The 23866-nt window shown below is 53.7% G+C and overlaps 2 protein-coding genes across 7 annotated transcripts in view; one reads left to right on the forward strand and one right to left on the reverse strand.

Moving 5' to 3' along the window:
• The window catches only part of GRIK3 (glutamate ionotropic receptor kainate type subunit 3), a 247961-nt gene extending 227193 nt beyond the window's left edge, over positions 1-20768 (reverse strand). For 5 of the 6 annotated variants that reach the window (XR_014807467.1, XR_014807466.1, XR_014807465.1 and 2 more), the window contains exon 1: positions 20247-20768. Coding sequence is in view for 1 of the 6 variants with exons in the window: in XM_021095961.2 (XP_020951620.1) it covers positions 20247-20361 (115 nt within the window). In the remaining 5 variants the exon portion in view is untranslated. The remainder of the gene's footprint in view (positions 1-20246) is intronic. The other variant, XR_014807469.1, reaches the window with a different exon arrangement.
• On the forward strand, positions 15134-20230 carry LOC146402680 (uncharacterized). The gene is made up of 2 exons (XM_084959113.1): positions 15134-15207; positions 18981-20230. Exons 1-2 carry the CDS (start codon positions 15134-15136, stop codon positions 20080-20082), a joined length of 1176 nt encoding a protein of 391 aa, XP_084815239.1. The 3' UTR covers positions 20083-20230.
• Positions 20769-23866: the final 3098 nt, after the last annotated feature.

Raw genomic sequence — 23866 nt, forward strand, 5'->3', positions numbered from 1 at the left:
AAACAGGCCTGAGATAAGGTCCTCCTCTTTGAGAAGCTCCTGGTCCAAGGGGGGTCAGGGACGCCTGCAGAAGCCAACAGGAAACATTAAGTGAAGCAGGGCTGGTGACAAAGAAACATTCGAAATAAATGGCCCTCTTTGTCTTCTGTTTACTCCTGATAATAAAAACACAGGTAATAAAAACACAAAACATTTTACTCGTCCCTGTTAACTCTACTGCAAGAAAAAGGGCAGGTGAACAGTCAATGGCCCTGGCACGGGGACACAGGAGAGTTGGGGGCCGTGGCGTGTAGGAAAGTGGGAAAAGAAGCTGGAAATCCAAAATGTTGTACAAAACATCCCCATTTTTGAATGTTGGCTAACTCACTTTAAAAAACTAAGGCAGCTTAGGATTCCCTGTTGTGGTGCAGTGGGTTGAGAATCTGACTGGTATCTGTGAGGATGTGGGTTCGATCCCTGGTCTTGCTCAGAGGATCAAGGATCCTGCGCTGCCATGAGCTGTGTAGGTCGCAGATGCGGCTAGGATCTGGCATTGCTGTGGCTGTGGTGTAGGCAGCTACAGCTCCAATTCAACTCCTAGCCTGGGAACTTCCATATGCCATGGGTGTGGCCCTAAAAACAAAACAAAAAAACAAAAGGCAACTTCAAATTAAATTAGTGGGACAGTGAGGGCAGAGAGGCTAAGGATCCGTCATCAAGAGAGTAGACTATCAGAAGCTGCTGTTGTTTCAATAACAGGATTTTAAAAACCAGGAGGAGGCAAATACAACAGACGTACAAGCCTCAACATCATAAGCTCTGGGATCAGGAGGGAGAATAGAGCGGAAGGAGCTCTTTCTGCACCAAGAGAGGCGGCTAGAGCAAGGCTCCAGGGAGGCTCCAGGCAGGTCGTGACCCACTGGCCCGGTGCATCAGAGGGGACTTCCTGGAAGAGGTGAGACTTAGGATAGCACAGGAAGCACGAGAAAGATGAGATTCAGCAGAAGGCCAAAGAGGGGAGGGCCCTCAGGGAGGGAAGCACAGAACACAGAAGCATGGGAGTCAGAAACAGCACTACCAGCCTTGAGTTGACAGTGGTTCTGGAGGTGAAGTGATTCCCATGGACCAGGAAGGGCTCTGCCCCCAGCTGAGGACTGGGCGGAGCCAACCACAATGTGAAGACCTGAAGGAGGGGGGGTCTTGAAACTCCCACTCCCCAGCCGGAGGAGGGGGTACCGAGGGCTGCCTCTCCACTCCTTGCAGCCGCCAGGAAGGGGCACCCAGAAGAGGCAAGAGAATCCAGATGCCCTGGCTTGGGGAGTGAGGGACAGGCCATGTGCATGAGGAAGGGGAGGGACCAGGCTAAGGAAGTTTCGGGCTAATGGAAAGGGAGGAAGAAGTTTCTGGAGACAAGAGGGCTGGAAGAGCCTTGGCCCAAGCTGGTTACCAAACCCAACCCGCTCACTCCATTTTCTGCCCAAATCCACATAAATGGATTCAACAGACATTCCTGAGCACCTACTATGTGCTGGGCCCTGGGATAGGTCTCCATGTCCATTATTTAAAATAACACCAGCAAGCATGATGACGACGGATGAAGGTGGTGTAATGATGTATGCACGGCTACCGTCGACAGAAGGCTTCCTCCGTGTGCATCGCCCCAGGCTCTGCTTCCTCACCTATAAAGTGAGGATAAAGCCCTTACCTCTTAGATTTGCTGCAGAAAGTGACTGACTGTCTAGAAGATGCTTAGCATAGTGTCTGGCGTGTTGTCAGCCTTCGAAAAGATGCCCGTTTTTATTTTCACGGATACGGTAACACTATGTTAGCACAGGGCACTGCCAACCAGATCTGGGTGGGGCTGCCACTGCCACCCCTGCTGTCACAGTCCTAGGTATCAGTGACCCCTGCACCTGGCCTGCAGCCTGAGATCTCCGCCTACCACACCGGCCGAGGAGAAGGAGGGCAGCTCCAACCTCAGGGGTAGAAGGGGTTTCAGCTCAGCCACCACGAAGCTCCTGGCCCCTTGGAGGTTCCTCAGGAAAAAAGCTAAGACCAGACAAGGCCCGTTTCTGGGGTCTCCCTGCCAGGTTGTCAGAGACCAAAGACTCACAGAAGGCCTGGCTGGGTGGAGGCTATGAGGGGAGCAGCCAGCACCCCAGGACCGCCAGCTCCCCAGGACTGCTCATTGCCTCGGGTGTCAGGAGACAGAAACAGGGCTTTCTGGCCAAGCCAGGGAACCATGAAATGGGGCTGGAGGCCCAGCTGAGCTCAAAGACAGCAGATACAGCATCCATGGATGGAGGACTCAGGAAACAGACGCGTGGCCCCAGGAAGGGTCTGCTCATGTGTGTCCTAGCCTGGCCTCCCGGGCTCAGGCCTGGGGCAGAGAGGATGGCCAGGCTTCTGGGGAGAGCCCTGGACCAGGCATCAGGACACCTGTTCTTTAACCAGCCCTCCAATCTGTCTACCCATCTCCCTGTCCTCTCCTGCCTGGACTGGTTCAACTGCTTCTCATGCCTAACCATGCCCACATCCCCACCCCACGCCAGTTCCAATCTTACACCTGCAGTTACACCGCACAGCCACTAGGACGACGTTTCTACAAATCTGGTGATGAGGCTCCCCCTTCATAAAGCCTCCGTGGCTCCCCAGGGCCCTGCAGCTGAAGAGCAGCTCCTCACCTTGGCTCATGCAGCCTTTCAAACTCCCACTCCCCAGGCTTTATTTTTCTTTCTTTCTTTCTTTTTTTTTTTTTTTTTTGTCTTTTTGCCTTTTTTGGGGCCGCTCCCGTGGCATATGGAGGTTCCCAGGCTAGGGCTCGAATCGGAGCTGTAGTTGCCGGCCTGTGCCAGAGCCACAGCAACGTGGGATCCGAGCCGCATCTGCAACCTACATAACAGCTCACCGCAACATCGGATCCTTAACCCACTGAGTGCGGCCAGGTATTGAACCCACAACCTCATGGTTCCTAGTCGGATTCGTCAACCACTGCGCCACGAGGGGAACTCCTCCAGGCCTTATTTTTCCACATCTGCTTCTGTGTGCTCCATTCACGGCAGACTTGCTTGAGTTTTTGAAACGTTAGTTTGAAACATAAAATTGCTGATATTTGACCGTGTTTGACATCCAACACTCATAAGATCTCAACTGAACACACCTGTCTGTGCCTTGGGCATCTGCACATGCCATTCCCACACACCCGTCGCCCTCCCCATCGCCTTCCCTCGCCATCACTTTCTCCTCCCCCAGGTTTCAGCCCAAATGTCATTTCCTCCAGGAAGCCTTTCTTGGTGTTCCCCCGCCAGCCTATACTCCCCTGTGACATGCTTTGAGGTTGTAATGATGTTTGATGTCTGTCTTGTGCTAGTTCGCAAGTCCTATGAAGCCAGGATCGCATCTGTCTTGCTCACCCTGCAGTCCCGGTAGCTGCCATGCGGGCTGCCATATAGTATGCACCCAGTAAAGGCTCACGAGCAACCAACTGCATGTGTGAATGAGTGGACAAAGCCCCTCTCCAACCAGCTATGTGACCTTGGATTGTTCCATCTCCCTTGGAACTGTCCATCAGTTTCTGCATCTGCCAACGATGGTAACCATCCCTACATCAGAGACACATGTAAATTAAGTGACATCAGGTAAGCCCAAGTATTTGGTATTATACTGCTCAGCAGGTTGACGGGCCCTCCCTGGAGCTGGCTGCAGCCACCAGGCTCCTTTCTGACCCACAGGCACTGCCAAAGGGTGAGTGCTGTAGAAGACATACAGGGAAAGGCCCGATGTTAAGAATATTCCTCACAACCACCACGCTGAGTCAGCTTTCATGCAATTTGTATGACCTGGAGCAGGCACAGTCCTGGCCTTTTAGGGAATTCAGAAATCCTGAATTTTTACAGCATCTCCAGTTGCACAACTGAGGATGCCTAGAATGGTGGAAGGAATCCAGAGACCCTCTGAAATATCCCTGGCCGATCTGTTCTTTTTTTATTTCAAATAGTTGCACCTGCAGTACATGGAAGTTTCTGGGTGAGGGGTCGAATTGGAGCTGCAGCTGCCAGCCTACACCACACCCATAGCAATGCAGGATCCGAGCCTCATCTGTGACCTACGCCACAGCTCATGGCAACGCCAGATCCTTAGCCTTCTGAAGGGGGCCAGGGATTGAACTCACATCCTCATTGGTGCTAGTCAGATTCTTAAACCTCTGAGCCACAATGGGAACTCCTGGCCAATCTTCTTGAACATCTCCTAGGACAAGAAGCTACTACTCCCAAGGTATCTTACTTAATCTTCCAAGAGCACTGAATGCAAAATGGTTGGTGTTGAACCAAATTCTGCCTTCTTGGACCATCTCCCAGCCAGCCCCAGTTCTCTCCTGGGACTGCTACCATCAGGTCTGCTCTCTCTTCTACACTGCAATCCCCAGACACTGAGAGCGAACCACTCTGGACTTCATGTCTGCAAACTCCGGGCTTTGAGTTTCCTCTATAGCCTTCAGCCTCCATTCCTGTACCATGGGAATAGCACACGCTGCATTTACTTCTCTCTGCGTGGGGCTAAGACTGATGAAAAGAAAGACTTAGCATCTTTGCTCAAAGACCGAGGCTGCAGGAACCACAGGTCCTCCTTCCTCCAGGCCTCGGATCCAATTCTGGGATCACAGTAGCTCCCAGAAAAAGCCATCTTCTGCTGAATGAGTCAAGCTCAAAGGCTATGGCTACCCAATCTCCCCAGCCTCCGGGGGAGAGTGATGCCTGCACAGATAGATCACGCCAATGGATTAGGTAGATAAAGTAATTGATTATTCCATAAATCAGTATCTCCATGAAAAACAATCCCAATTTTTTAAAAAAGAAAATATTATAAATCTGTCTCAACCCATGTGACTGAAAGTGTAGCCATTTCAGTTTAATTGTCTGAGAGCTTCTTTGCTACAGCCCCAGGAGGGGAAAAAGAAGTCCCTGAAGCTAACTCCCAATCTAGATGTTTCCTTCCAAACCCCATGAATGGCCACGTCACATCATGGATGAGATGGGTTTACACTGCGAGCAGGAAGAATCCTGGTCAGAAAGACGAACTTCCTCACCAAGGAGACAGAATCGGATCCTTTGGAAACACACTAAAATTGATATGAACCCCTGTCCCTCCCTTTTCCTTCCTACTCACACATGTATGCACTCCATCTGGGCAAGTTAAGGCTCAGTTCTTCCACGAGACAGAGACCTGGTCAAAATGAACCTTGGGTAGAGCTTGAGGATGGGGTGAAGGGCTCAGGAGTGAAAGACCTCTCAGAACAATATAAATAATGAAATGATTTAGGAGAAAGGGCAAGAGCAGGGTGGAGGAGGACAGGGCAAAAGGGAAGAGACGTGGCTTCCCAGCTGGCACTACTGTGTGACTTTTACCTTGTCTCGTGTCTTCTCTGAGCCTCAACCCTCCTCCCCAGAACAGCGGAGAATAAGGAAGATCTACATGCAGGGATCTAGCCTGATCTGTACATGCCTAAATGTTCAAGGAACCATGGTTATCACTTAAGGTCACCCTCTGGGACCTATCATGAGGTCATTCAGATGCCACCAGGTCCAGGGGCCAGAGATGCTGCATCACCCCGCCCCCAGACCCCCACAATCCCCTGGCCTGTGCACTCTGCAGTACACAGAGTGGGCGATCCATAAATGTTTGGCGAATCAATGAGTCAGCCTAGCGACCATGTGAAAAAGACAGGAAATAAACACTAAATTACAAGCAGCATAAAAATAGCTGCATTTCCAAAGCAGATTTTTTTTTTTTTTTGATTCTGCGAATCAAGCAGGAGCAGTTAAAAACCCCAGTTCCCTCTCACTAAGATGTCTCAAAGCAGGGCCCCCTGGAGAAACCCTATTCTGTAGATACCATAGCCCATGTCTTCCCTGTCCATTCCAGATCTTTCTAGCTGCATTTTGACTCCAAGGTGCCATCTTGCCCTCTAAATCCCAGGAGCCCATTAACCTTCCTCCTTGTTCAGAGGCAAATGCCCAGTTCCTCTGACTCTATCTTTCCAACACCCTTAGCTTCCTATGTCTTGGCTTCTGGTCCAGATGTTTTGGCCACACTCAGTACCCCAGTGATGGATGAAACTCCCCCTTTGTCTGAGGCACACTGAGGTCACCCATGGCATGAGTTTCCTGTCTTGGAGAGACCTTTGTCAATGCCAGCTCATCACAAGGCTTCCAGACACATCCAGGTGGTGGAGCACCTGGTACGGCTGGGGTTCTTCGGGGAACGCCACAAAGCTGTGACACATTTAATTCCCATCACCTGAACGAGGAGTAATTTTATTTACTAGCAGAAAATAAGGCTCTATTATAGGTATGCAGGGCTCCACGATTCAGGAAATAATAACACACAAAATACTTTTAAGAAATCACATTTAGCAGGATAAAAATACATAACACAAGCCTACTTACCAAATGCAATGTGAAAGATGATGCTGACAAGCTGAGCAAAGACGGTTGGTATCAGGCGTGATATTTGACAATGGAATGTTCACTCATTTTGTCATCTGCTACTGCTCCCTAGCAGACAAACTGTACAAGGCACCAAAGGTTTAAGAACAATTTATGTGGGAGAAAAAAAAAAGGAAAAATTCTCTCCACTGGCTCCATTTTCTTTTACTGTGGGCTCCTCGATTTGAACGACCACAAATAATAGTTCTTACTAGCCTACTGTGCACCTGTTAAACACCTCGGTCTGGTTTATGAACACCAGAGTCCTAGAGGAATAGCATTCGGGGGGTGGGGGGACCGCCTGTTTACCAAGACCTTCCAATAATCGCATCACCCCTACTAAAATAGTCAGCATGCAGATGGCTACCCTGGGGCCTGGCTGCTCTCCGTGGTGCTGAATGCAGAGGTTGGGGTGAACCTTCATTTCCCTGCCTCTCCCCGAGCTACACAGGGTTTTATCACTATTTACGAGTTTTTATAAACACATATGAAACTGATTTGTATTTCTCCCTCAATGCGGCGGGGGGGGGGGGGTAGGTTTCATAGGTCGCTTTTCACAACATGGGGAAAATCTAGTCTCCTTATCTCTCTTAAGACTGCAAATTTAAAGCTTCAATTGTGTGCATGTTTGTGTGTGTGTAACAGGAAAGTGGACAGGATTTTCTTCATAGACCGGGGGTGGGTCAGAGACCCATGTTTTCATCTGAATTTTGCATGGCTCACCAAAGGATGTGGCACAAGTCATTTCCCCTTTGCAATCCTCAGTATCCCTATCTGGGAGAGAAAATAAAAAGTAGGGAACGGTTACTGTTCTCCTATAGCTCTGACTTTGGGGTGCCTCCAGGTGCGTTCTGGTTCTTCCATGGGCTCGGAGACCATCAGGCAGGATGACCTTGCCTGGTCTCATCCAGCAGAGATTTTCTGGATCCAGGAGTGGAGACAAAGCTCAGCTTCTCTTGCAAGAAGCCCAGGGTTCACTCTCTCTGCTCAACTCTCCCCCAGCCCTCGGTCCCCATGGAGCAGCCATAATTCAGCTAAACCTGAGCGTTCACCCATATTTTATTTACTGACTCCATGTTACGAGACAAGTAAAATAGACGGCTGTCACCTCTATTAAACTGGGCAGGAAAAATGGCCATGTAGCAACAGGCTCTTTGTGCTCCTAATGTCTTATCTGTTTCCATGGGGAGGGAAGCAAGACAGGGGAGGTCCTAGCCTCAGGGGAGAGCCTGGTCCTGTCGTGTTGTGGGGGGAGCTCAGGGCTTTCCTGCAAACCTGTTCCCCCACTCTCACTCTCAGCTACGCTAATTCAATAGGTCGGCCCAGTCGGTCAGGAATTGGGACCATCGCTTAAGTACTCAGTGTCCCCCCCTCCAATCCAAAGTAAAGTCACTGTACTCATTCATTAGGCTTTGGATAAAGAATGGCTGCTGAGCCCCAACGTGGGAAGCCTATGCTAGAGAAGCAAAACCTTTGATTGGTCATCTCTTACAAGTACACAAACACACACACACACACACACACATATTCACACGCTTCAAACCCAGCATGCACCATGTTTATGTTCCCAGGCTAAACGGTCCAGGTTGGAGTTCCCATCGTGGCTCAGTGGTACGAAACCTGACTAGTGTCTGTGAGGGTATGGGTTCGATCCCTGGCCTCGCTCAGTGGGTTAAGGATCTGGCGTTGCGGTGTAGGTCGCAGACATGGCTGGGATCCCCCATTGCTGTGGCTGTGGCGTAGGCCGGCAGCTGCAGCTTCAATTCGACCCCTAGCCTGGGAACTTCCATATGCCTCCGGTGCAGCCTGAAATGGCCCAAGATGACTGTCTATACAGCCTGAATCTCCAGGTTAACCATAAGCACCTCACTTTACACAAAACTGTCATGTAGACCTGTTGTCTACGCATCCTAGCAGGATCCAGTGATGAGGTGTAAACAGGAAAGGGAGCAGTCTGACCAATGACTGGCAGCAGCATAGGTGGCACAGCTGCAGTTCTGCCTGGCAGCTGTCCCGAGTGACCTGCCTACTGAGGATGGAACAGCAGAAGTCCTCTTCTGCGGTCGAGCTCCCAGATGGGGCAGCAGAGATGCTGAGGAGCAAGTGGGAAGGAGGGAGGGCTGAGGTCAGAAAAGACAGGAGGATCATAGTTTTCTTCTGTTTCTTCTCTTTTTGGGGGGCCATGCCCATGGCATGTGGAAGTTCCTAGGCCCAGGGACTGAACCCCAGCCACAGCAGTGACAACACTGGATCCTTAACCACTAGGCCACCCGGAAACTCTCTTCTGTTTCTTCTTGAAGTCGACAGCTTGTGTCTCTCTCAAGAGAAGAAACATCACGATATGAACCAGATGATGGATGTAAAGGCCCATCCTAGACGTGAAAAAGAAAATCCCCCTCTGCTAAACACGCCAGCTCTGCCCAAAAGATCTCATGGGAAAGGCCTTGACCTAGAAGGTGCTGAACTGAAGGAGCACAAGAATACCATGGACAGCACTGGACTCTGACGTCACAGAAGAATCTAATGCCTTTCACGAAATCCTTGTCGATGACATAGAAAAAGTATTGAGCTGAATGACCAGGCAGTTAGGCAGACTTATATTCAAAGGAGTGTGTTCATCAATGTATTCATTTATTCGACAGATGGTTATTAATCGCCTGCTAGATGCACTGGGCAAACTGGTGAATAAGCCAGCTGAGGTGCACACTTGTGTGAAAGACTTTTCTAAGAGAGCCTCTCCCTCATTGTAACCAAGAATTACAAGTGCTAAGACAAGGGCAGTTCAGGGTGCTGCAGGAAAGGCTTTCTGGAGAAAAAGACATGTTTGCTGAGACCTGAAGGATGACTAGAAGTTAGCCAGAGGAGTTCCTGTCGTGGCACAGAGGAAACGAATCTGACTGGGTAGGAACCATGAGGTTGCAGGTTTGATCCCTAGCCTCGCTCAGTGGGTTAAGGATCCGGCGTTGCGGTGAGCTGTGATGTAGGTCGCAGACGCGGCTCGGATCCTGCATTGCTGTGACTCTTGGCTGTAGGCCGGTGGCTACAGCTCCGATTCGACCCCTAGCCTGGGAACCTCCATATGCTGCAGGAGAGGGCCTAGAAAAGGCAAAAAAAAAGACAAAAAAAAAAAAAAAAAAAAAAAAAAGGATCCAGCGTTGCCATGAGCCGTGGTATAGGTTGCAGACGCGGCTTGGATCTGGTGTTGCTGTAGCTCCAATTAGACCCCCAGCCTGGGAAGCTCCATATGCTGCAGGAAGACAAAAAAAAAAAGAAGTTAGCCAGAAACACAAAACAGCAAGAGCAGAGGCCCAGTGTAAAGGAAAGCACAGAGCCCTCGGGGGACTTAGATGTTCAGTACAGAGGAGGGGAGGGCGTGTGTGAGGCAGGCGGGACAGGGCATGAGACTGGAGCTGCGACCACAGCATGTCAAAAGGGTCTGACAACATAAGGAAGCCAGTGGGACTCTGAAGCTGGTTAAAGTATAGGGTGGTGGGTCCACAACCCCTGAATAAAGCTGACAAACCCTGACATTGGTCGCTTCCTGCCGAACATGTTGATGGCAGGGCTGGCTGCAGTGAGGGAAGGCACGTTCTCCTCAGGCTCAGATGGCACGACGAAGCATGCCAGACCACAGAAAGGGAGTCACAAAAGCACCACTGTCCAGATCAGTGGTTCCCAACCCCCAGCCATACTGCAGACCAATCACCACTTAACCTCTCTCCCACAGACCCCTGCGCGAGGGGGAGGCCAGGGAGGAAGAAACCCATGCCTACCTCCCAAGGATGGAGCGACGGGAAGAGACTTTGGTGGTCCAGACACAGAGAGCAAGAATAACTGCCTGAAGGTTCAATGATAGGATTTACCAGGGATAAATGACAGGTCCCGCCTTTAGGCTCAAAAGATCAACTGCCAAAGAGCGGGTGAGAGAGAAGTGATAGATCGGCAGCGATGCCCGTGGAAAAGACCTCGTGATCTCCTGAGACCACCACCTCAGGAGAAATCAAGAGAGTGAAATGGCTGCACAAAAGGCTGAAATAACCAGGGGTCGGCTAAGTAGAAAGCGATGCCGAGATGTGAGGAGCGGGTGAGCTGACCTGTACGCGGGACTGTGGTTACCTCTTAACACCCACTGAAAGAATGGGTGATCTTTAGTCTGGAGGAATGCCTTTACACTTCTGTGGGATTGCATTGTGGGACAGGATGCAAATCAAAGCCAGAATCAAGGGGTGGGATGCGTATAAGAGTAAGAGCAATGGATCACATGTATTCAGTATTTATTCAGTACCTGCTACAGCTGTGGTCTAACCATGTTATGTGCATTCACTCATTTAATCCTTATTAAAAAAAAAACCCACAAGGCAGGTACTATCATTATTGTTATCATCATCATTGTTGTTATTATTATTACGGTATTATTCTCATGAGAGATGAAGTAATTTGCCCAAGATCACACAGGTGGGAAGTGACTGAGGCAGCCCTCAAATTCAGGCTGTCAGATTCCAAAACCTGTAAGTTTATCCACAATGTTAGACGGCGAGCTTCCTTCGAGCCAGGCATCTTAATTCTCACAAGGATCCCATGGGGTCAAATCTATTCCTAGCCTCATGCTACAGGTGAGGAAATCCAGACTTAGAAAAGTTAAGCGACTCACCCACAGTGACACAGCCCAGAGGTGGGGAGGGGAGGAAGGGAGAGTTTAAACTCAGACAGATGGATTTCAGAACCTACACGCTCAACATCCAAGTCATACTGCCTTCCCCGGAAATGCAGGGAGACCACTTTTAGGGGAAATTCTGCAACAAGGGCTGGAGTGCGCCAAAACATTTGCAATAAAGAACAAAGCAAGGTCAAAAAGTAGTGAGCTTCCTGTCACAGGGGGTATTCAATCAGAGACTAGATAGCCACCTGCTAGGTGGGGGGGTCCTCCAGCGACTGAGAACAGTGGCTCTTAAAGCCTAGTCCCCAGAGGAGCACGAGGCAGCATTACCTGGGAACCTATTAAGATGCAAATTCTCAGGCCTCACCCAAGACCCAATGAATCAGCTCTGGGGGTGGCACCCAGCAGTCTGCATTTTACTAAGCACTCCCGGTGATTCAGATGCATGTTAATGTTTGAGAAGCAAGGCCTAGACTGACCCCTGGGGTTCTCTTCAGCCTGGATTCTGTGATTCTTCACCATAGACAGGAAATGTGATGCCTGGAGCCCTGGGAAGGCCTTGGCTCCCTGCTCCTGCTTTTCCGCCCAATTGGGCAGGCTTTTTGGAATAGCATATTTCAGTTCTGCAAAGCAGATGCAGGAAGGCTTTGCAGAAGTCTCCCTCGTTCCCATATTTAAAGAGCTCAGCCCTGCAGTGGTTCAGAGAACTCTATAAACCCCCTTCCATCGCAGCCTGTCTGCATCAATCCCTTTAATAGCGCAAGACTTAATTGTCTCCTATGGATTGGAACCCTTTTCACACAAACTGGAATCTTAGCTCCTTCTCCTTTTCTTTTCCCCTCCGCCTTCCTTTACCGCCATTCATATGGCACCAAAGAATTTGGAGTCAAAGCCACCACTCCCCCCGGATCTCACTCCATCTCATTATCTCCCATCTGTAAGATCACCACGGGGACTCTCTCCTCCCTCGTTTTTTGTTGTGGCCTTATTACCTGGTGTCTCTCAGCAAAGCCAGCAGTGTCTATCCCCTGGGGCCCAGCCTCCAGCCACAGACCGACCCTCTCTGCCTCAGAGAGCAAGCTTGGGCTCCCCATCCAAAAGGAGCTGATCAGGACTCCCTGGACCAGTCCCTCAAGAGCATCCCAGGACCAAGGTCTTCCCAGCGGCGAATAAACACAAAATGAATTTCACTTAAAATGCTGCACATGAAGGGAAGAAGCAGCACCCATGGGTTTCAGGTGTGTGATAGATCACAGGCCAGGAGGAGTCTGGGAGCTTCTGAATACACAGGCGCATCCTAGGAAGAGCGCCCTCTGGCTCCCTAGCACAGCAGGGAACTGTCACAGGCTGCTGGAGCCATCCCTTCCACTCCTGGGCACCTGGGTATGTGGGAAATGGGCAAATGTCATATACTGATCACAAGGTTGGCACAAGGCAAAGGGCATATAAGAAGCAGAGAGCCTCAGAGCTTGGAGTCAGACAGCAGAGACACTGCCTCTACCCTTGGGAAATCCTTTTTCTCCTAACATTTGTTAAGCATCAGGCGCTGCGCAGAGCTTTATATACTTCATCTTCTTTAATCTTCCCAATAACCCTGTGAGGACCACACTATAAGGTTGGACTATATGAAATTTTTGTAGCTCAAAACTATGGTTTAACCTAATATTAATATTTCTATTTCATGGATGAGGAAACGGAGGCTCAGAGGTAAAGTGACTTGCCCAAGGTCACACAGTTGGCACGTATTAGACTCCCCCTCAAACTCAGATCCACCGCATTTCATCAACCCTGAAACACACCGTTATATGCTGAGATGCTAAGAAAGAAAAAAATCCTGCAGATAAACTTGGACTTGACATGTGAGACACAGACTGATTTAAAGAGATGTGAAAATGTGTGTGTCAGGGGGTGGGGGGCGGATTCCATGCTAAAATCAATGAAATATATGATCTGACTCCAAAAATATCTTCACTAGAGAAAGCCCTTGACATACCGACAAGCAGAGCTACAGCCAAGGTCATTAGTTAACAAGGTACAAAGGTCAAAGGAAGCACAGAGAGGGAGGTGGAATGTGAGCTTTGTGGGGAAGGGAGAGCCTGGGTGGAGCAGGAGGTAGTGCAGACCTGGAGGTAATTTCAAGGAAATAAACCAAGGTTAAGATGGGGTCAGGGCTCCCAGCCCAGCAGCTGTAACACGTGGCTGAAGGGAAGCAAAAGCAAAATCAGAAGGACCCGTTTTTTTTTTTTTTTTTTTTTTGTCCTCAAACCCAGCCCCCTTGCCCTCAGTCCAGACTTCTCCCCTCTCCCAGTCACATTCAATTGGGATTTGGTTTCCGGAGCACAAAGAGAAGCAGAGGAAACTGCCAAACTCACGGGCCAATAGGTACCTGCCAGGGAGACAGCTGGAGCAGAACATTTAAGGAAGTGCTCACTCTTGAGGGCAATTGTGTGGGCAGTTGTGTAGGGGCAGGGCCACCATCTGAGAGCCTCCTTAAATCCTGCTCCCCAGCCGCCTCATTCACCTCATTCTAGTCCCGCCCTGTACTGATGTCAGACTCCTCTCCTCCAAGGAGAAGAAATGCTGAGCTTTGAAGAGCCCTGAAGCTTTTCTGCAGAGGCCTCATATCTATCTGACTCCATCTGAGGCAGGCAGTCTCGTGCCCATTTTACAGATGAGGAAATTGAGAGCCTGGGAAAAACATGTGACCCCTCTGATCATGTTTGTTCCAAATCTGTCACCTCTGTAGAGCTCTGGGCAGTGCAGTGCCCCCACTTCCAGAACGGTTCAGTCTCTGGGGGTTGCCATTATCCCAGTCTCCCCAAGTCCCCTGGATGAAGGAACACTGTGCAGGAGAAAAAGAAATGTGGGTTTGCCTTTGCTCTTGCAGGGGTGGCACAGGGAAGGGTGGACAGACAGCTCTTGCGCCCAGGTCCCCATACCCAATCCACAATGTCTGTGGGACAGTAACACAAATTCCATTGTGCTGGCAGATCCCACCCTCCATTGTCCACCAGACTCAGTTAGTGGCAAGGGGGGCTCTATTTAGAAGGGCAGAATGGGACTCTTGCTTCAAAGATGACCCTGAAACTGATTAGCCTGGAAAGGCTATTGGAGGGGAGAGGGGATGGGATTGAGGAGGGAAAAGAGAGGTGAGGGAAGGAAAAAAAGGGCAAGAGCTAATTCACTGACCACTTTCTCTGGCCAGGCCACTGGCTGAAAAGGATGGAGACCCAGACTCCGGGCCCTGGGGTTTCCTCAAGGCTTTGATGATGATGTCTTTGAGGACAGCCTGGTGGCTGCCAGGGTGACACACAGGCTGGAGTTTCCAGAGTAGAGGGATTCCTGTGGGCCAACCGGCCACACTCAAGGGAGAGTTCAACCTTTTTCTTTCTTTTTTTTTTTTTTTCCTGCTTTTTAGGGCCAAACCTGTGGCATATGGAGGTTCCCAGGCTAGAGGTCTAATCGGAGCTACAGCTGCTGGCCTATGCCACAGCCACAGCCACAGCAACGCCAGATCCGAGCCGAGTGTGTGACCTCCACCACAGCTTACGCAACACTGTATCCTTAACCCACTGAGCAAGGCCAGGGATTGAACCCACAACCTTGCGGTTCCTAGTCGGATTTGTTTCCACTGCGCCACAACGGGCACTCCAAGTTCAACCTTTATTGGGGGCTTGGATTAAAGTCTTAGACAGAATCCAGAAGCCCAGACAAGGTGGGGTGCGGTCAATGCAAGGATGTGTATTGCACATGCAGGGGTGGGCAGGCCCGTCTACACCTTTCCTCTAGAGCATGCATATCTGCCCCTGAGTCCATCAGCAGGGACAGTACTGGCACTGCTAGGGTTAAATGTCACAGGACCCCCCCCCCCCTCCACAGCCATCCAGGCCAAACAGCCCAGCCAGCCAGGCCACACTCAACACCCAGAACCATGCCGGGGTGGGGGTATTGCACTCCCCCGCCTGTGAAAAGCAGTGCTTCCCATCTTGTGGTTCCACAGACACTGGAAAGCATGGGATCTGGGGCCAGGCTGGCAGGAGTTCTCAGCCTGCATCCACCTCTCACTGGCTACGTGATCTTGGGCAAGTGATTAGTTTCCTCATCTGCAAAATGAGGGTAGTGTGTGCAGAGTGGTAAAAGCTAAACAAGATGGGGGATGGGAAATAGAGCAACAACTACCTTTCTTCCTAGTCATGTGACTAGTCATTGTTTGAAAAGCAGGGTGCCTGGCAGTTAGTAAGTGCTCAATAAATCTGGGCCATCGTATTGTCATTGTGTGTTGTTTTGTTATTTCGATTTTGCTCCAGACCCAGGTGGGGTCCGAGGCAGGAGACGCACAGCCACCTTGGCACAGGCACACTGCCCCCTGGTGCTGCTGCCAGGGAATCAGCACCTGCAAGAAGAGCTATTCCAGTCAACAAGCCCAAGGCCGGTCTGCACCACGTCCTCGGTGCATCAGGAGGACCAGCCAGGGTCTGCTGGCTGCTGGTCCCAGAGGAAAGGCTCTGCTCCTGGAGTATTAATCCTCTCTGCTGCCAGGCAGAGTCTGGGGAACCCCAGGCTCCTCTCTGCTGCTGCCCGGCCCAGGGGAACATCGGCTCTCTGGGTTCCCTCTGGAGGGTCCTGAGCAAGCAAGGTGGGGCACAGCTGAAGCAGCGGGAGGCAGAGGCAGGGGCAGCTGATGGCGACAGAGTGGAGGAAGCCTGGCTTCGGCAGATCAGAAACGGTCCCAGTTGTGGAGCACAAGCAAGGCTTCCCCTAAAAGAGCCTCCCCTGCAAATGGCCCTGCCCTCCCCCGCCCCCCCAGAGGAAGAGGGGTTCTGGTACCTACCCCCAGGGCATCTGAGCCTCCTCCCCCACAGAGGGGGCTCTGTTTCCTGGGGCGAGGACACAGAGCGCCTGTGGGGATGTGGGGACTCAGGGAGGCGCACAGGCCCCACAAAGGATCCTAAAAGCAGCCAAGCAGCCTTGCGTCTCTGAAGGGTGGGGATGAAGGGGCCGCTCCTCAAAGCCCTTTGGAAAGAGCACGGCGGCAGCGGGCTGGACTTCTGAAGTCAGCTGTCGTGCCGGCGGCAGCAGGGGGATGCGGGTGACCTTGGAAGGGCCTAGTCGGGACGCGGTGCTGGCTCACCCTGCCTGCATCAGCCACCTCTAAAAACCCCAGATCATCCTGACGTCAAAAAGCCTGTTTAGCGCAGTGCGAGGCAGGCATCAAGAAGAAATTAAACTCCAGCTTGGGAAGGAGGGAAGCCCGGGCTGACGGGAGCAGCTGGGCTAGAGAGTGGAGGCAGGAATTCCTCAAGTTAATGCTCTCGAGGGCCCCTCGGGCCACTCCCAGGTCTTGTCTGAAGCTATTTACTTCCAGGGGGGAAAACCCTATTGATCTTCATTCAGTGCCTGTCTGCTCCTACACGGCGGCGAGGTTTCAGCGCATCACCAGTCACTGCGAGAAATTTCTCATTGTTTTACACACAGCGGCTCCCAAACTCAGGAGAAGGATGTTCAGGACCATTTGGGTGAACTGCTGGGAGGCGAAGCAGACAGGGCTGGTCTGGGAACTCTGGGGTAGGGGACCTCAGGACCCTGGGACAGACTGCAGTGCCCACTAGCCACCCCTCCATCACCCCCAGCCCAGACTCGGGGCTGGAAACTCTGTTTCGCTCTGTAGATGCTCAAAGAGTCCAGTGCCAGCCAGCAGGTCCCTCCCACCCCCCATCCCGCCACACACACCTGCTTTATGTCTCTGCAGTCATTTGGCTCTGAACCTCCCCCTGGCTGGCCAGAGATCACCACCGCCCCCTGGAGTGCCCCAGCTACAGCCACCACTGTCTGGTTCCCTTTTCAAATTCCGGGCTGGCCCTCAATCCTGCAGTATGTATATAACACAAGGAAGGATCCAGCCATGAAACCTACAATGGCGCTGACAGTCCCTACGGGCCTGCACTAAAGGGAACTTTGAAACCACGGAATATCCCAAACCATCGCGGCCAGCTCAGTAGTTCACAGATGGGGAAATAAAGGCTCCAGGTTGGTGGCAGAGGGTGGTTGGGCCAAGTTGGCCCAGTAAATTGGTAGAAAACCCAGGCCTCCTGGCCCCTAGCTTGGGGCCCCCTGCACTTCACCTTTTAGATCATGTTATCAGGAAAGCCAGGTCCCCACAGGAGGCCACTGGAGCGCTGGGAGGCCCCGTGCACTAAGCTGCTTTCTGTGAGTTAAGACTAGGATCCATCTGAACAATAATAACGATGATAATAATAATAAAATGCGGAACAATATGCCTTGAAAACCTTCAATGAGCAACACTTGATAACCACACGCAGCACACATCTTCCACATATTCATATAAAATAATCAATGATCATTTTTTTCCTGCAGACTACAATCCAATTACTCTCTCTCCCTCGCTTTCTCCCTCACTCTCCTTTGTTACTTGCAAACCATCCAAGCAATCAATGCCTTGACCTCTCCCTCTGATAGACACAATTACAAAAAGACAGAGCAAGGCAATTCATCTATTCAAGACGGATTGTTTGAACACTCTGTCACACTGCCGAGCTATCCATCTCCTTGTCTAAGAGGAAATTTCAGCCCACCCCCCCAAAAGGCACAAAGAGAGGGGGCGGTTTCGCTGTTCCCCAGCCCGGAGAGCCCCTTTGCACACCTGCAGGAAAACCCTCTCCCGAGCTGGGGCTCGGCAATGCTCTGCCCACTGGAGGAGGATTCTGCTCCCAGCGCAGCCAGCTCAGGCACCAGTCTCGGGAGCCAGAAGCACCCAGCACGCCCTGGAGCCTGATTTCCAGGGCCTCAGCCAGGGCCCTGAGATCCCAGAACTAGGGAGAGAGGAGAAAAGGGAGATGGCATTGGGCCCAGCCAAGGTGCCAGCCATGTCTGGGTTTCAGCATGAGTCTCTCTGTCTCCCTCTCTCAGGGCCATGTCCACTGTAGCCCCTGACTCCAACTAAGACTCCAGACTGGGCTCAGAAGGATGGAAGCTTAGCTTCCCAGGAAGCTCCAGAGAAGCCCAGAGGCCTCAGAGCCTTCCCATCCTCCGTCCCAGCTGGCACAGCTCTGGCGGTCACGTTTGGCATCCGCACAGCACCCCAGTCCTTGGGCTGGGAATCAAATGGGGCAGGACTCTCGGATATAAATGGCTTGGGCCGACACGCTAATTAATCCTGGGGCTTAATACCAAGAAGATTAGAAGAGAGGAGGGCTCTGCCATCCTTAATTGCATTATTACACGCTGAACCCAAGAAAGGGCGGGCAGGGTCAGGGCTTCCCCTCAGGGCAGTGAGGAGTCCCCCACTACAAGTCAATTTCACAGTCAGAGGGAGCAGGTGAGGATACAGCATCCTGCTCCTTCTCAGCTCATCCATCTGGGGCTTCCCTCGCCTGCCTCTGTCTTCCCTGGGCCCCCACCCCTGATGCTGGGCTGAGAGCTTGCCCATCCCATGCCTGCTGAGGAAGGACCACAAAAGAGGGAACTGCAATGCTTGGGCTGGGTGCATAGCACCTTTGGGGCCCCCGTCTTTTCTCCCAAAGGCATTCTACCATGCAGGCCTTCAAAAAAAAAAAAAAAAAAAATAGAGGGAAAGAAGGAGGGATTAAGGAAAGTGCTGGCCCACTGCTAAGGGGCTGCCTGCTCCTGGAATGGTAACCAAACTGGGTACTAAGGAAAGCAAATGAACAGAGATAGAAGAGACATTTGGGGCTTGCCAGGAGCAGCCTGAGCTGCAAAGGGTTAAGCTTGGCCGTGAAGGCTGTCCCCAGAGTCGGGTTCCTGGATTCCTCTACCTCAAATGTCTGCCTGCCAGGGTCCTGGGCATGGATAGAAAGATCCCAGCGTGGGCACAGCTGAAGGCTGTGCTCTAACCGCATCCAGATATGCAGTTCACGAGGAGCTGGGATCCAGGAGAAAGCTGGGGAGGAGAGGGGCCGCCTCAAGATTTCCGACTTGCCTCTCAGGAAAATCTTAAGTACGGGAACCAAGCTCGCCATTGGTTCTCCGGCACCCCCTCAAGCCGCTGGCGGCCCAGAGTCCGCGCCTGGATTAGAGCCACAGGGGAGGAAGGTGGCCCTGGCTCAGCAGAGCTGTGGCCTCCGTGTGCCAGATGCTGGCGGTGGCGCCTCGCGCGAACCCAGGCGGCCCAGGTCTCCGGCCTGGCGGCGGGCGCAGGGCCTGCGTGGCGGAGGCTCCCGCTTGGCCAGGCAGGGCCCAGCCCTGGAGGTCTCGGGCCTGGGACACTCGGGGTCCCCGACCTGCCCGGAGCGCTACCTACAGGGTGCCTGGGGCGGCCACAACAAAGTTAAAGCCCGGAGTAAGAGTCTCCGGCGAGAAGAGACGCGGAGACGCCAGCGCCCCAGAAAGCCGCGCGCAGCCCCGCCAGCCGCCGCCAGCTGCGGAGGGATTTCGGCTAACTTTAAAAACCACTCGCATCCTTCTCGTCGCCTTCCCTGGCTGCGCCGGGCAGGATCCGTCGCTCCCTTTCCCCCCGCCGCCCACCTCCGCCTGCGTTGCCCCAGGCGGGGGAGAGGCCTCGGCAGAGACGGACGGCTGGAAAGACCAGCGGGGGCCGCCCCTCCCCTGCCCCGCGCTGCAGGGCTGAACCGGGACCACCGAGGCCGAGGGCGGCACCGTCAGAGGAGACCGGCCGCCCTCGTCATGCGAAGCCGGACCCTGAGTCCCCGCGGTGGCTGCTCGAGCTATGCCCCAGGTGCGGGCGAGGGGCCCGCAGGGAGCGAGGACGGAAAAGAAGTTGGCGCCTTCCCCAGGGTTCCCGCTTCGCGGAGAAGCCGGGTCCCAGAACTCGGTCTGCGGCCGGTCCTGCTGACAGTCGCCGGGAAATGCGCCCGCGACTCCGGCTGGGACCAGAACGCTTCGCTACACTCGGCCAGGTCTGGCCTCCTAGGAGCGCGCCAAGGGCCCCTCGCCCGCCGCAGCCCCAGTAAGTCAGGCCCGTGACCCCGGCTTTGGAACTTTGTCCTCACCGGGACAAGCTTTTGGTGGTCACCCGGTCCCGGCAGCCCAGGGAGAGCTTGAGAAATCTCTTGGGATCGCGTTCAGAGGCCCCTCGTTCCCGCCCCAGCCCGGGCGCACAGAGACCCCCGGCTCCTGGGAGCCCTTACCGATCCGGATGACGTGGGGCATCCCGCGCGAGTCCGGAATCCAGAAGGCGCACACGAGGAGCCCGGCCCAGTATTCCCAAACCAGACTCCGGAGGCGCCGCCAGGGAGCGGTCATCGTTGGGCGCCGCCGAGCGTGCCCGGGGCGCGGCCGTGGCGGGCTCCCTGGGGCGGCAGCTCTAGGCGCGGGCGCGCAGCAGCCCCCGAGGCGCCGCCTGGCCCAGCTGCCCGGCTCCCAAGCGCCGCTGCGAGTGGGGGGCGCCCCGCGGCGCCGCGCACATCTTACTGGGGGGCCGCCCCGCCGGCGCCCGCCCCGCCCGGCTGCCGCCCACGGGCCGCCCGCGAGCGAGGCTCCTGGGCTCCGCCCGGGCTCCGCTCGGACTCGGTTGCGGCTCGCGTCGGCTCGGCTCCCGCGCGGACTCCCACCTGCCCCGGCTGCCGGGCGCTGGCGTGCGGGCTGCACGCGTCTCCGGCCGCTCCTCCTCCAGCCGCCGCGGATGCTATCGCCCGGGCTCGCACAAAGCCCCGGAGTGGAGTTGCACGCGCGCACACACTCCCTCCCAGCCCCCTCCCCCGCGCCCTGCCTCCCGCCTCCCGCGCCGCCCGCCGCCCGCGCTCCCTCCGCGCACTCCCCCGCGCACACACACTTCACACTCACACCCGCCGAGGCGTACACTCGCGAGCTCACACCTGCGCAGGGGGCGGGGAAGGGGACGCGGGACCCGGGGGAGGGGGGACGCCCAGAGAACGAGGACTCTCCTCGTTTCTCAGACGTCCCCATCCAACCTGCCGCCCCCAGTCCCTTCGACTGCGAGGGCACGCAGCCTGGGAGCCGGGCGTGGAGCACGAGAGCTGGCACCGCGAGCTGGGAGACGGCGGCAGCCTAGTGGCCCGACCAGCTGGAAGAGACGCGCCCGCCGGGAGCAGAGGGACCTGGAGCCCGCCGTCTGCGGAGTCTCGCCTTCCCGCTCCCACGCAGCCGATGCCGGCTGGACGGCGGCGGCCAGCCGGAGACTGACCCAGGAACCGGTTTCCCGCCCCAATCCCAGCCCTGTGGAAGCAGAGTTAGAGTTGGGGCTGGGACTCGGGCAAGACGGAATTAAGAGGATTGCCCACGCTGGGCTAATAGAGGAGCTGCAGGAGCTGGTAGGGGTGGGAGAGTCCGGGGCAGAGTCTCTACGGTGGAAGGCAGGACTTGACCGCGTACTGCAACTAGGGGGGCTTCGGAGAAAGCCAAATCCTTAGATGCATAGGGACGGCTGAGATGCACCCTGGCACTCCCCAACCCTCTTCTCCAACTCTGCAGGAAGAGTTGGCCCCCCTCCCCCAGTCCTCCTGAGCAAGAATAAAGAGAAATTGTAATCTTCCGTGGGACGGAGCAGGACCCATGGGGGAACAAGCTAGAAAGGGTTAAAAAAAAAAAAACGCTTGTTTATTAGCAATAATAATTTTTTTTCAAGTGGCGCTGGGTGTTGAGGGAAGGAAAGAGCTGTGGAGCGAGTCTGGAGCAGGAGACTGCAAAATTCGCAGTTAGGCGAGTTTAATGACCTTTTTGACAGAGACAAAGCGGTGCCGATACAGTAGATAAATAAACGGATCTGTCACCACCGGGGCAGCGGCTAGGTTGTGTGTGAATTTATTTTTCTCATTTAAATAATTTGATCTATTCCCTCATTCCCAATCTCTCCCATTTGCCAGCTGTCTGGTAAGAGCATGGCCCCCAACATCTGAAAAGCAAATCTTTAATTTTCTTACAAATAGACTACGCGTTGGGCTCTATCTGTCCTGTAGATTCCCCCGTCTTTTCTTTCCCTCCCTATCCAGGCATAGGAGACCATGGCATTGCCTGAGAATGTGACTATTGCAGCATATCCCATCCTGCCGATTAAGGGGGCACTTCTTCCGGCCTGAAATGGAGGCCACTGTGGCTGCGGAAGGCAGAAGAGGGGAGGCTCCCAGGAATCTCCTCCTGAGACGGGAAAGAAGTGTGCTGGTCTTGAGGGCATCCTCAAAGATCTGCCAGCAAAAGGAGGTTACTTTTTTTTTTTTTTCCAGACTTTGGGCCTTCCTCACCCATGAGCAAGAGTGGCTGGTTTCCCAAACAGCCACTGAACAATGTTGCCCAAGGGACCAGAAGGAAAGACATGAAGACCAGAGCCAGAGAAGCAGCAGCTGCCACGTCTTGATAGAGAGTAACTGGCCCCAAGGCAGAAGTGCAGGAGAGGGGAGCCCAAGGCCCCATCCACCAGGATAAAGCTGAGGGAGCCTCTTCATTCAAAACCGGACACCCCAGCCCCATGGCTTATCAGCTTCCAAAGCTGGTTTCGTCGCTCCAAGGAACCAAAAAGTGCTGACTGTTCACAATGGAAGATAACTCCAGGGCCCTGTTGGGACCTGGAAAGGGAACTGGCAGGATCTGAACTTAAGGCAAAGAATTCTCAAGGCTAAAAAGGCTTCACTCAAGGATGCTTAAGTGCTGGGGGAGGGGGAAGCCCAGATGCCAATTCTGTATTGGTTATCCTGCAGGCAGCCTCTTGCCTTCAGAGGGGAAGAAGCAGAAGAGTAGAGGGGTGACTGCAGGGGTGGGGCAGATCTGCACTCCAGAGCAGAACCTCGGGGAAAGGCCGGTGGGAGAGAGGGATGAGGGATGGGGACCAGGAAGAGGAGGAGCAGCCGCTGCGGCCAAGAAAGCCAAGAAGAAAGAATGGTACTGGAGAAGTGAAAGGATGAAGGTAGAGGGCGACTCTGAGGATCCCCCGGGCATAAGCGTGTGGCCCTGTCACCCGCAGCCCACCCCAGCGCCCCTAGGGAAGCCACACAGGCTGGGCCTTGCTCCTGCCGCAGCCCAGAGTGGGCGGGAGTTAGCCAGCGCTGCGGAGGGAGGGTTTCCTCTGCTGCCACGTTGTTGGCTGTGTTGGGAAAAGTCTCCAGCTGCGGAGGCTGTGGGGCTCGGTCCCAGGGCCTGGCAGCCCAGCTGGAACCATGGGCTCGGAGGGAAGCCCACTGCCCCCCCAGCCAAGGGCTGGGCGCCTTATCCTGGATCTGGCTGCAAGCCCTTTTATAACCCTGAGGTCTCCCCAAACTGACAGCAGCCTCCTGCCTCCCAGTCAGTGGGAGAACGGGATGCATTATGACAACAAACACAACAGGGATGATAATGACCACTAGGACTTATCACATGTTTTCTGCACTCCAGAGGATGTACCATTCAGCGTATCTTATATGCATCGCTTCATCTAACCATCTTGCATTCCTCTGTGATGGGATCTGTGTGACTTTTGCATTTTACAGTTGAGGACTCTGAGCCTCAGACAAGTTAAGGGGTCCAAAGTCACACAGCCAGTATTAGACCCTTCTCCTCCTCCTCCTCCCCCCTCCCTCCCTCCTCCTCCCTCCCTCCCTCCTTCACCTCCCTTCCATTGTCCTTCTAATATTTATTGGCCATCACTGCCAGGTGATGCGGGTGGGGAGCCAGGACCCCCGTTCCGGGGGCCTCTCTGCATCCTAAGCTTACAGCCCTGACCCTTGTCTTCTCCTGCCTGGGCTCAGCTGGGGACAGGCTCTAGCAGAGGAATCTCCTCACCTCTGCTGGAGGCCCACTGGGGCTTCTGGCTGCTCATACA

Source organism: Sus scrofa, chromosome 6 (genome assembly GCF_054392235.1).
Source record: "Sus scrofa isolate SSC_HxYL_T2T_F1_AM1 chromosome 6, Sscrofa_HxYL_maternal_Yorkshire_Landrace_v2.0, whole genome shotgun sequence".
Taxonomy (NCBI): domain Eukaryota; kingdom Metazoa; phylum Chordata; class Mammalia; order Artiodactyla; family Suidae; genus Sus; species Sus scrofa.